The 13,367-nt window shown below is 44.5% G+C and overlaps 2 protein-coding genes across 5 annotated transcripts in view; one reads left to right on the top strand and one right to left on the bottom strand.

Annotated features, from left to right (window-relative positions):
- Positions 1 to 2,433, bottom strand: part of UBAC2 (UBA domain containing 2) — a 234,365-nt gene extending 231,932 nt beyond the window's left edge. For 3 of the 4 annotated variants that reach the window (XM_070520094.1, XM_070520093.1, XM_070520095.1), the window contains exon 1: positions 1,658 to 2,092. In XM_070520094.1, the coding sequence (XP_070376195.1) occupies positions 1,658 to 1,688 (31 nt within the window). In that variant the 5' untranslated portion in view covers positions 1,689 to 2,092. Of the gene's footprint in view, positions 1 to 1,657 lie in introns of all 4 variants that reach the window. The other variant, XM_044779759.2, reaches the window with a different exon arrangement.
- Positions 2,124 to 13,367, top strand: part of LOC106823588 (uncharacterized) — a 77,305-nt gene continuing 66,061 nt past the window's right edge. The window contains exons 1-2 of the mRNA XM_070520240.1: positions 2,124 to 2,251; positions 11,502 to 11,619. Of these exons, the coding sequence (XP_070376341.1) occupies positions 11,588 to 11,619 (32 nt within the window). The 5' untranslated portion in view covers positions 2,124 to 2,251; positions 11,502 to 11,587. The remainder of the gene's footprint in view (positions 2,252 to 11,501; positions 11,620 to 13,367) is intronic.

The raw sequence follows: 13,367 nt of genomic DNA, 5'->3' as shown, positions 1-13,367 counted from the left end.
ATTCCCAGTGCCTAGCACAGGTTCCGGCCCACAATAGCTGCTCAAAATGTTTGTTAAATGAACACATAAGACACAGCCTTCTGAGGAACGGTCATCCCATCAACTCTTAAGCTGCAAATACACTTATTTTAGAAACAGGGCAAGACAGCTGAGGAGAGCCCCTGGCCTAGGCCTCTCCCTGGGCAGCAGTTTGGTTCTTAGAAGTCAATACTCATCCACCCTGTGCCACAGATAATAAAGTATTACCATCCCCAGAGTCATCCTACGTCAAATTTGAATAAACTGTGCCAATATAATGGCTAATATAGCATAGTAACCAATAACAGATTTTTCTTGCCTTTGTAATTTTTTATGTGTATTTTGGTCAGTAAGGAAGGGCAGCTCAAAATGCTGAAAGACCAACTTAAATGGAAAGATTCCACCATTAATCTCATATCCACCAGTATATGAATCACTGTGTGATCCCAGGAAAACCACACCACCTTCTTGACTTTCAGTTGCAACACTCATAATGTTCTTTATCCAAAGGGTAGTTTGGGGAAGATTAATTAGGTAGTAATTGTAACCTACTCTGAGGCCAATGCCTGAAAGATGCCATAAATCAAATTAATTATGAAACAAGGGAAATCATGAATATTAAACCCACTTCAAAACCTGAGAAGTTGAGAAACGAGGAAGGTTTAAAATTATGCCTATGGCTCTATGCTAACTCTCAGACAAAGGCATGTATTCTACTAACATTCACAACAGATCTTCAGTATTTGGAAATGTCACCTGCTTCTTTACTTGGGCAAGATTAACTTCACATGTATAAAGAAGTATTAACAGTGACAAGCAATTGCAAAATTACAGCTGTTCTAATGGTTCACTGTTGCTGTATCAGTGCCTAATCTCAGTGCTGTTTGGTTAACATACAGTCCGCCTAACCAAAAGTCAAACAACTTCAAAGAGAAAAACAGAGCTGTTTAAAAGGCTATATATACTTCTCTGCCCTCTATCTGCTGACCACCACTGACACTCAAGTAGAATATCACAGCAACGGTCTGCAGTAATGTCCGCACTTTCTTAACAAACAACTTCCTTCCACTTTAAAGTACTTGAATCATTTTTTGTTTGTCTAAAAACTCTTAAGGGAGACTGAGAAAGAAAGAAATCTAAGGAAAACTGAGGGGTCAGCTCCTGAAGCAGAGATTGGGACTTGCACCCGGGGGAGAGCCAGTTCGGTCCTCTGTAGCCTAAATGAATGGAGCAACGGAGCAAGGAAGGGGCAGGCGTCCAGCACCGCCTCCACCGGGACAGCCACTTCTTTCAGCCCGGCAGACGCGCCGCCGAGGGCAAGGGGCCGGGGCAGAACACCAGGGCACCCAGCCCGGCCCTAACTGCCCGGCCCACTGGGACACCTGAGCATCGCACCTGGGGCTCACAGGTGGGGGCCGGGGCTGGCGGCGGGACTCAGTCCCCCTGGCCCCGCCAGGCTGAGGTGGGGGCGGTGCCCGCTGCCCCTCACGGGCAGGAACCACCAAGGCTCGGGAACGGGGATGGAGGACTGCCCCCAAATCTCCCGCAACTCCGAGGGTTCCCGCTGCCCCAGCCTCCTCAAAGAGGTGCGCAAGATGGCATGTAGGGGACAGCCAGGACGGCGGCGGCCGGTACTCACAAAGCCCACTGGAGCCGGTGCTGGTGAACATGGTCCCGCCGGAGCCTTAGCCCCCGCGGGAGGAGGGGGAGGGGAAACGGAGGTGGAGGCACCCGGCGACTGCGCAGGCGCACTCCAGGCGGGGCGGCGAATCCCGAGACTCGATTCCGCTCCAGCAGCCGCATGTGAACAGCGCACGCGCAGCCCGTGAAGCGCCGGGCTCCGTCCGGGGCTCCCTTCCTGCTGGGAAGGGGAAGTGCGTGCACGACGGGAAGGGTCCGCCTCTCCCGGTTTTGCCGACGCCGCGGGTGCCCTTGGGAAAAAGGAATGGGATGGCGTGGGAGGAATTTGTGGGAGCCGCACACTAGTGCTCAGCGCCCCCCACACGCCCCGTGCAGACGCGCTGTCAGCGGATTCCTCTGGAACGCCGGCGCGGGGCCATTCCTCATGACCTCTAACCTCTCCCCGGACGGGACGCGCGGCGCGTTCCACGCATGCTCAGTCTTTCTGGGCCGTCACCCCACGCGTCCCCCCTTCCCCCCGACCGCCGACTGTTTGTTGACAGTGAGAACCGTGTCGAGTTCCGGTGTCAGGCCAAGGGCGAGAAGCCGCGCGGTGGGTGAAAGGGGTCGTCGTGGGGAGTGGGGTGGTCCGGCTGCCCCCGTTTTCCCACGTCGGTCCTGCACGTAATCCTCACACAAAGCGCCGAGCGTCGTTATTCCGGGACCCAACCCGTCCCCGGCGCGGCGAGTCTGTGGGGAGCGACCCTGCTCCCCACACTTCTGCCCCCGCGTCCTTCCGGGCCCAGGCCATTTAATGTTTTCCCCATTGAAAAATGACGTTACTCTTTGCTAAAAGCAAAGTCACGGTTTTTTAAATGAGTTTGAGCCTGAAAACTTTTAAATTGCGCAGTCGTTAAAGAATACATAGTATGGGGAAATTGATCAACTACAAGGCTAAATGAAAAGGACAGGCTGCAAAATTATGTACAGCGTGCTTTTTTTAAAAACAACCTGTTGAGTGCTTATAAGGGCCAGGCATTGTGCTAAATGTGGAATTTGTGGATCAATAAAACACAGTCCCTGCCCTTAAGAAGGGGTGCCAGTGGGCAAGAATATTGACATTGATAATTTCTATAAGGCAAAAGTATATGTGACTTTTATTTTTTTAGGTTCTGTTTGTAAAGTTTGTTCACAATCTTGAAATACACTTTACATATAACTTTAGATGCATCTCATTGGGTTATTTTGCAATAAAATGATACTTTAAAGGTGCTTTATGTTTGTAGAAGCTGTTGATTGACTACAAAACCTCTGACAGTGGTTGTCAAAGTAGTTATGGGGACCTTCCGCCCATTTAGGGAATCCAAAAAGCTAAAACTATTTTCATAATGATACTAAGACATCATTTGGCTTTTTTTACCTTTGTTCACTCAGGGGTATACAGTGGAGTTTTCCACTGTACGGTTGGAAGGGCCACATAACTTAGCAAACCAATACTTTCCAGTTGACAGAACAGTGATGTTACAGTCATGCATGGGTAAAAAAGTCAATTCAAACTGTAAGATACACCAACAGGTTTTAGTGTAACAGTACAAAAAGTTCATTGATACGATTTCAGATTCCTCATTACAACTGTTTAAGGAACTACCACTTAAGTTATGGCGTAGTATCAAAAATGAACAGCTGTATTATCTGAAAAGACTATTAGTCTGCTTCCTTTTCCAACTACGTATCTGCGTCAGGATGGATTTTCTTCATATACTTCAGCCAGAACAATGTGTCACAACAAACTGAAAGCTGAAGCAGGTCTGAGAATCCAGCCAGACATTAAAGAACATTTGCAAAAATGTGAAGTAATGCTATTCTTCCCCATAATTTTTTGCTTGAGAAAGCACAGTGGTTTTTCATAAAAATATGTTAGTTATGTTAACATGTAATGGGTATATTATTGTTATTTTTAAGTGAATTTCATAAATATTTTTTAAATTTCTCAGTTTTCATTTCTAATATGGTAGATACAGATAGGTATAAACCCACATTAACAAAAGGTCTTGCAATTCTGTTATTTTTAAGAGTGTTAAAGGGATCCCAAGACGTTAAAGTCTGAGAACTGCTGAAATAGGAGATAAAGCATCTAAAGTTTAAAAAAAAAACACTTCACTTATTTAAGTTCAATTCTGCAAACATTCTTCACAACGAAATGCATAACTTAATATGAAAGTTACTTGAAAATATTTTCAGTGATCCATACTTGAGTGTATACCTGCCATGCACTCTAAGGACCTGTACATGCTGACTGTGGAAGGCTGTAGGTTCGTCCTCCAAAAAGCAAGTCTTGCCCTTGGAGGGGCACTTTCGGCCTCACCTAGGATCTCATTTGGACTAAAGAGCCAGGCCCTATTAAAGCAGCATTTAGCAAGCCCCCCAGCTGACTTGTATGCACATTAAAGTCTGAGGCGCTCTAGTGCAGTGGTTCTCACCAGGGGGTGATTTGCGCCTCCAGAGAACACTTGCTAATATCTGGAGACATTTTTGGTGTTATAATTGGGAGAAGGAGTCACTATTGGCATCTAATGGACAGATGACAGGTATACTCCTAAACATCTTACCATACACAGGGCAACCTCCCACAATTAAGAATTTTCTTGGGGCCAGCCCCCACGGCTGAGTGGTTAAGTTCGTGCACTCCACTTCAGCAGCCCAGGGGTCCCTGGATGAGATCCTGGGAGCAGACCTATGCACCACTCATCAAGCCATGCTGTGGCAGCATCCCACATAGAACTAAAATGACCTATAACTAGGATATACAACTATGTACTGGGGCTTTGGGGAGAAAAAAAAAAAGAGGAAGATTGGCAACAAATGTTCACTCAGAGCCAATCTTCCTCACCAAAAAGCAAAAAAAAAAAGCATTCTCTTGCCCACAGTATCAATAGTACAGAGGCTGAGAGACCCTACACTAGCATAATTCATCCAACCTTTATCCCCAGAACCCTTAGTGTATATCGTTTCTCTTGTCTTTGCTTAGACTTCCATCTTGTGTCTTCTCTAGATTGTATCATGGAGAACTCATTCTGTCAATCACTAGGAATCACCGTTTGCCTTGCTATGTCTTGTTGAATATGCTTTCCACATTGGGGTAATGGCGATAAGTTTGAAAGGGAGAGCTCCTAGCAGGGAGGAGTGTGTTTTACAAATGTTGTATCCCACCCATTTTGAGTCTCTTGTTGTGAAGGCATGTCTTCATTTAATAAATTAAAACACAGCATCTCTAAGGTTTTGGCATCAGAAAGAAAATCTGCAGGTGAGTCCTGGAGGAAAGTTGCTGACCAAACATCCCAGACAAGTGCCTTTTCCTGTGTATGTCACCCTGCCTTTAGCATAGTGTTGCTTTCATATAGCAGAGATAGACTGGTAGCTTTCCTGAAGATTACTAAGTAGTAGAGGGGGCCAACATCAGCAACAAAGATAAGAATCACAAACTTCTAAAGCATCGAATTCCAAACAGATGACAACTCCTGTGACCTATGTCCCTGCTGGCCATGTCACATTCCACATTCTGCTTGGAGGGCCCCCGTCTCAAATTTCCAGGGATTCTAGTCAGCACCCTTTTGGAGGAATCAGTAGACATTGACTAGGACTGATGAGGACAAAAGAATTATTTAATCTAATTACAAAAAGTTTTGGATTCAGCTAAGACTTTGATTTGTCCACTTTAAAATGGGAGCTACAATATTTATTATAGTATTTCCAACTGTGTATTTAGGTGAAAAGAGTTTCATTGCACTGGAACAATTCCTACAAAAGCAACAAAATGTAACAACATTTGAGATTTCTTTAACAGAATTAGAACCTCATTAAATTTAATCAATAAAATTTATAAAAATATTTCAGATTATCACCAACTGTTTTAGTTTGGGTCCCCAAAAGCAGACTGTGAGACAAAGTTTCAAGTTCACAAAGTTTCGAGTTTGTCTGGAAGTGGTCCTAGGAAAGCACTGGGAGAATGGGAAGTGAGACAGGGAGGGGAAGGATGGAAACTGATAGAGATGAAATATCAAACAAATCAGCACTGTGGACACCTGGAGCCAGCGCCCCAGAGTCATCCCAGGGTGAGGCAGCTGGGGTATTTAGCCACTGAATCCCATCATTCACGGAGGCCTACCCCAAGGATGCAGTTCCCCAGCACTTCCAGCCCTCACATGAGTGGACAGAGGCTTCGGGGACTGGGCAAGCCCGCAGGCTAAGAGCTGCAGGTGGGAAGTACGCCCCCAGACACACTTATGGCTCAGGGGAGAGGGGAGGGCGCTGACTATCACCTGCACCATCCTGCTATGGTTTTCATTTTCATAGCACGGTGGTAAGAAAGCTATGCTAAGAAAGTGACATGTGGAAATTATGATGGTGGGGTTTTTTTAGGGAAGTAGTGAGGTGGGTTTGCCTTTTTTTTCAGTCTTCCTCCAGTACCCACCTTAGAAGTCCACGCCACATCATTTCACTTTTTCCAGTTCATCTGTTTACCATCACATATCAAAGCATGTGGTCTCTAGAGTCTGAGTTCTAGAGATGGAACATATGCCCTAACATGTGGTGGGATTTCAAAACAGATCAATTTTCTGTAAAACTTGATCACTACCCCTTCAAAACATAGAGAAGTATTTTTAAGCCACTCATATAGAGCCTGTACGTTTGTGAGACGACCACACTTCCTCATCTTCTTCACCCTGACCATCTGCTCTTTCTCAGAGGCTCAATTAAGGTTACTTCTCTTTCTCATGTCACATAGAGACATGTCTGGTCTGTTGGTACCACACATACACTCGCTCATCCTGCACTAGTTTTTAGTCTGTTATGCATCGTCCCTCTGCTCTTTCATTTTTCTGCACATCCTGTGTGGCATCATTCTGATTTCTTCGTTCTCTTATATACAAACTAGTGTATTTATAGGTGGATGCAAACATTGTGTCTCCTAATGTAGTCATATTCAAACACCTGCAGATCAAAATATGTATCATTTTCTTATACATTTCTCTTCTTTATTTCTTTACACCAAAGTAAGGGCATTATATTGACTATTAAAATTATGTGTAACATATTTTCCTGAGTTTCATTTAGGGTATTCAAGGCAGAATTACAGAATATTTGTTATAAAAGGCAGTTGGGTCTACTAGGTTTGAGAACTGTTAGAGTAGATACATGCCATTTATGCCAAACATATACCCGGCTAACTGCAGTTGGGGTCTGAACAGCTTAATGTGAATAAAGACAATACAATTTTAGGTAATCTTCAAAATTACATATCAGATGTTTAAGACATTTTCTTATACCTTGTTTTTAGGTATATGATTTATAAATAGACGCAGAAGCTTTTAATTATCTTAATATGGCCATACATATTTCATAACACTAACCATTGGTGAGAATATTTATAATTGCTCACAAATAGGATTATTCTGCTCCTTATCTGTTTTTCTTTCCAGAGGGTAATTTTGATCAAGTGGATGGGATCTAGCTCATAGTACCCTGTAGTTATAAAAGTGAAATGGATTCCTAGCCTTCCAACGCAGTGTTGTCAGTATAACACCCCTCATTTCCTAGTCCATCCATATTGTTTAAACAAATTGAATACTCCTCATAAAAGAGGATATTGGATACAATGCTATTAGTTTGTATTCCCCCAAAGCCAACCTTGAGACAAGGATTTGGGTGCAAATCCTCCCTATTTGGGCAGTGATTCCATGAAGCATGGTGAGGAACTAGGGGAGAGGGCAGTCAATAATGAGCGGGTTACAGCTATGGGCACCTGGAATTAAATCCTACTAAAGACCCTCCAAGAAACTGAGCAGAACAGACTTCGAAGCTGTCTCACCAACAGGCAAGGAAGCTGGGCTGTTTGTTCAGCAACTCACTGGTTGAGGGTTGCTCCTGGGGGTTATAAATCCCCCTGCACTTTCAGCCTGCTCCATGTGTGGGCCAAGCAAACTCCTGCATCCAGAGAAAGCCCTCAGGCAGAGAGACACAGGTGTTATATGGGAATTGTCTGCCGAAGCTCTAGGTGACCTCCAGGGTAGGCAAAAAGGATATGGTTGGGACACCAGCAGCATCTGCTAAAAGTGGGAAGAAGAAAGTGAGACCAAATTGCTTATTCCCTCTATTCTCTTACCCCTGGTCCCAGGGCAGGACATTTTTGTGGGGCCAGCATTTTCTTCCCCTTGATGGATATGGCTAGCGATTGATGATGTAGCTGCTCTGGAGCCTTGCCAGGGTGCAAGCTAGATTTCAAGGCATCTTTGAAACAGGAAAGATATGCGAAACATCATAATCTCACCCGCTGATCCGGACATGTCCTGTTATGGAACTGCCTGAGCACCTCCTATCCATCAGACCAAGGCCAACACCCACAGATCTACTTCCCCCAAGGTGGTTTCAGCAGAAGTAGGAGCTTATTTCTCACGGGCTTACTTTTAGACCTGTTCAGAGACGGCAGGGTCATTCTTGGCTCGAATGCTTAATCTTACTTGTAAGTTTTTGTGGCCAGGTCGTACTGACCAGTAGCACATTGATTCAAATTCATGTATTCAACATAATGTTCTAAAACAAAACATATTCATTTGATCTTTTATTTTTTGTTGTCTTATGAGATAATCATTAAAATATTGTGTAGGAAATTCCTTATGACTCTTATTTCCACTATTGGCAATATTTGTTATTGTAAATCCACGGGAATGCAATTGAAATATGCATATGCAGCAAGAATATCATTACCACAGCAGCTAGCAAGAAAAAGAACATACAAAGATATTTCCTAAATTTCAGAAAAGAAGCTGGAAATACAAAGTAAATTACTAAAACCTAATTGGCCATAATATGCCACTTAATTTTGCTTATTGATTTTAGCTTTTCTACTTTTTTAAATGGAGAACTAAGCCCAGGACTCTGTTTCACCTACATCTTCAATCCTCTGAGTATGTTATGAGTTGACTTGTGTGTCCAAAAAAGGATATGTTGAAGTCCTTAACCACCCACCCCCGCCCCCCGTATCTCAGAATGTGATCTTATTTGCAAATAGGGTGATTGCAGATATAATTAGTTACGATGAAGTCATGATGTAGTGGGGTGGGACCAAAGACCAACATGACTGATATCTTTATAAGACGGGACCCATACAGACACAGGGGAGAAGGCCATGTGACAACAGAGGCAGATATGGAAGTGGTGCAGCTGCAAGCCTAGGAGTGCCAAGGATGGCCCGCAAAACACCAGAAGCTGGAAGAGGCAAGGAAGGATCCTCCCCTCCAGGCTTCAGAGGGAGCACAGCCCTGCCAACACCTTGAGTCTGGGCCGCTAGCCTCCAGAACTGTCAGACAATAAATGTCGGCTGTTTCAAGCCACCGAGTGTGTGTGTGTGTTTTTACGGTAGCGCTAGGCAACATGCAGCTTTTCGCTTTAATTCATATTTTAAAATTTCTTGTTCCATCTGCTATTCATCTGTTTCCCTTTTCCTCTTTCATAATTTCTACCTAGGTAAAAGCTATGCTGAGATTTTCTGCACAGCAATCACAGGGCTACAGCCCACCATGCTCTTCATGGCAATGCCGTTGTCACAAAGGTGACAATGTGTTTGATCTCATATACCATGAGTATGATGATAAAATCAGGAACCCCAAAATTGCACTGGTAAAATCTTTCTGCCCGTGATGTCCACCAAATCTAAAGTTGCTTTAAGTTAAAGGTGTCGTTTTCTGATCTGTCCAGCATCAAGGAGAAGCTGTCAGTCACTCACTCAGTGGGCTCCAGCCCCCAGCACAACCTGTCCCCATAGTCATGGCTCGTTTAAGCTGTTTCTGCAGATGAACCTGTGGTCCAGTCACTAAGACAATTCAGATGTTAGATAAGAAGGACTTGAGAGGTTCCAGTCCACTGTTCTGTGATGGTGGCTGAATTCCACACCCTTGCCTGACTTTTGCACCTTGGGCATTGCATTCCTCTATCAAAGCAAGGACACACTACACTACGTCGTGGGCATCGTGCAACTGCATCTCTTCCGTCTTTCGTCTTTGTTTTCCCAAGACTTAGCACAGTGATAGGCACACAGTAGGGCTTCAATCTCTATATTGAATATATATATTCTATAAATATGTATGGAATGAGATGAATAAGGGAAATGCAGCATCAAGCCACACTCGCTGCTTTTCCTAGTTCTACAGTTGGGTGGGCTTCAGCTTTTACAGAGATCCCATGTCTGCCTCATGCCCCAGTGAGTGAGTTGTGCATGCTTCGTGCTCCCAGACTTCTTACTCTTACGGTTATACTTCATTGACCCCATCTGTGACGGTGAGTTTTGTGTGTCAACTTGGCTAGGCCACGATACCCAAACATTTGGTCAAACACATTTGCATGTGACTGTGAAGGTGTTTTTTAGATGAGATTAACATTTAAATCAGCAGATTTAGAGTGAAGGAGGTTACCCTTGCTATAGGCTAAATGTTTGTGGCCCCTGCCAAATTCATATGTTGAAGGCTAATCCCCAACGTGATGGGGATTGGAGGTGGACACTCTGGGAGGTAATTAGGTCGTGAGGGTAGAGCCCTCATAAATGCGATTAGTGTCCCTATAAGAAGAGACATGAGAGAAATGCTCTCTCTCTGCCACGTGAGGATACAGCAAGAAGGTGTCAGTCTGCAAATCAAGAGGGCACTCCTCAGGAATCAGATTGGCTGGTGCCTTGATCTTGGACTTCCCAGCCACCACAACTGTGAGGAATACATTTCTGTTGTTTAAGCCCCCCCAGTCTATGGTATTTCTGTTACCGTAGCCCGAGCAGACCAAGACAACCCTCCATTATGGGGGGTGGGGGGAGCTCGTCCAATCAGTTGAAGGCCCTAAGGAAAAAACTGACCTCCTTTGATGAAGAGAGCATTCTGCCAGCAGACTGCCTTCAGACTTGAACTGCAACATCAACTCTTCCCTGAGTCTCCAGACTGCTGGTCTACCCTGCAGACTTCAGACTTGTCAGACCCCGCAATCACATAAGTCAATTCTTTAAAATAGATCTTTCTCTTTCTCTCTCTCTCTCCCTTTCTCCAGATATAGATAGGTAGATACATAGATGGATAGACATAGATGATATAGATACAGATGGAGAGAGAGAGTAACATATAGATGTAAATAGATATATAGTTATACATCCTACTGATTTTGTTTCTCTGAAGAACTCTGACTAACACACCATCTCACTCCCTTCCGAGGACCAACAACCTGCCTGGGAATGCTGGACTCATCAGCTCCTTTGCTGAAAGATGGTCCCTGTCTGCTTGGCTTTCCAAATAGAGTATCCTTGTGGCTGCCCTCATGCTCTACGATCAGTGGACAGTCCTGTCACCATGTGCTCTGACAGGCACCCCCTGTTGCCAGTTGTACCCCCGCACCCTGATTGTATGTGCAGCCTCCCTGACTAGAATTGCCCTCAGTCTTTCACAGAGGTCACTCAGATCTGGTTCTGGGTCACTGGACCCCTGTATTCGTCATGTTGTTTATTTTCTGTACTTTACAATGCTTTAACATACGGGGGCTGGGAGAGACGCCCCTCTCAGGGCTAGCTAATTCCTAGAGATAGTAAACAACTTGTCTGGGACGCTGTCTTTCATAGCAAACCACCAATCCAAAGCCCATCCCCCTAAATGCCTCCTTTATCTAACTCTCATACACCAAGCCAATGTTCCCCTGCCCTTAGTCACCCCAGGGCCAGCTCCCAGGCAGCTGGAGACCACCCTTACAGCTCAGAGCACACCAAAATTATTCGAACTATCCAATCCTAAACTTGCTCAAATTTGTCCACCTTCCTTGCCCATTTCTCCCTACAGAAATCGTGATAAAGGCTCTGGGCCGTGCCCTCCCCTGGTTTCTTCTGCTTGCTGACTGACCCTGGTACTTCTCCACGTGGCCCTGTATGGTATGCTGTGCTCGCTCCTCTTGGGAACTGTAAGTAATAAACGTTTCATCCAAGGCAGCTGTCTCCATGTCTGTCACTGTACTGTACCTGATTAAACAAATCCCAGGTACATTTCAAGACAACACCATGTCCCTCCCTCCCTCCCCTCCATCCCTCCATACCCCATCCCAGGTATGAACAAGGGATTTCCAAAACCACTGCAAGATAAATTATGCTCTAGGAGAGGTTCAGAACGTCTACTGGTAGAACTGCATAAACAAGGGGATTTAACATTCTGCTTCATATCATTTCAATGATATTACATATGTATAGAAACTGGGGTTGGTTAAAATGTTAAAGTGAGATTATTATTCTGATTTGGCAATTATTTATGTCTTTATGCCTGCTGGGACTGGAGTATTTATTTATAAGGGAATTATTCAGCAATGACTACCCCAGCAATGGCCAAAAAGATATGAAAGAATAATGACATGGCTTTTCTGAACTAGCTGATAGCGGTCTGTCCTCAGGTCCAGGCCAAGGAGATTTACCTTGTGCAAACATGCCTGGAAGACAGAGTGGGACTCAGGTGGACCCTGCATGAAGCAGCCACACTCCAAGGAGGAAGACACACCCACAGGAGTGGTGGCATCCTGACACTGACCTTGATAGTCTGTATGACCATATGTCCATCTAGTTGAATATCCTTTCATAAACTATTGCCTTTGTGCTCCTATCATTCTTCCAACCAAAACATGCCCATAGTTGGTTATGTCCCTGATCTCTGGTGCTGATGCCCCAATTTTAGTCCCTTGCAGTTGCTCTGTGTAACATCCTTAACCAAACCTGCTCCACCAGCCAGTAGGAGACTAGAACATCTGTTCGATATCCTCCTGATTCATTATTCATCTTTGAAGTCAGTTTTTCAAACGCCTTCAGCCCTCTCTTCTCCAGACTAAATATTTCTGTAACTTTTCAACCCTTTGATCATTTTTATTCTTTTTTTTGAGCTGTCTCCACTTTTCCATATTATTCCTAGACTGTGGAGTTTAAATGGTGTATGAAACTGTGGGGGATCAGAATTGGCCACTTCAAAATGTGTCTCTTTGGCTCAATTGTTTTTAAGATGGCTTGATTATTTTTAAGAACAAGAGACTCTAAAAGAAAGTTTGACCTTCCCACTAACTGCCTAAAAGAATTTAAGATAAAAGACCTGTCCCCAAGACAGACCATCACCATAGATAACTCTGGATATTGGTAGTCTGTGAGGGTCCTTGCTAAGACCATTCTTATCTATCAAACATTTGCTTTTCCATTTTCATGTGAATTGCCTGCCTCCCCTTTGAAGGTCCAAACCACCAATCCCAATGGCCTCCTTTGTCTTTTTTTTTTAAGGAAGATTAGCCCTGAGCTAACATCTGCCACCAATCCTCCTCTTTTTTTTGCTGAGGAAGACTGGCTCTGAGCTAACATCCGTGCCCATCTTCCTCCACTTAATGTGGGACACCTGCCACAGCATGGCTTGACAAGCAGTGCATGGGTCTGCAGCTGGGATCCAAACTGGCAAACGCCGGGCCACTGAAGTGAACATGTGAAGTTAACCGCTGCACCACTGGGCCAGCCTCCATCCTCCTTTGTCTTTAGCTGAAGACGGTATTTAAGCTGGCAGCCTCAGCCATTTTGGCAAGTTACCCAGTTTTTCTGGATTTCTCCATGTATACATGTTATAAAGCTTTGTTTGATTTTCTCCTGTTATTCTGTCTCATGTCAATTTAATTCATAAACCAACCAGAAGGAC

Source organism: Equus asinus, chromosome 11 (genome assembly GCF_041296235.1).
Source record: "Equus asinus isolate D_3611 breed Donkey chromosome 11, EquAss-T2T_v2, whole genome shotgun sequence".
In the NCBI taxonomy this organism is placed as follows: domain Eukaryota; kingdom Metazoa; phylum Chordata; class Mammalia; order Perissodactyla; family Equidae; genus Equus; species Equus asinus.
The sequence above is the reverse complement of the archived record's forward strand: the minus strand, read 5'-3'. Positions and strand labels throughout refer to the sequence as shown.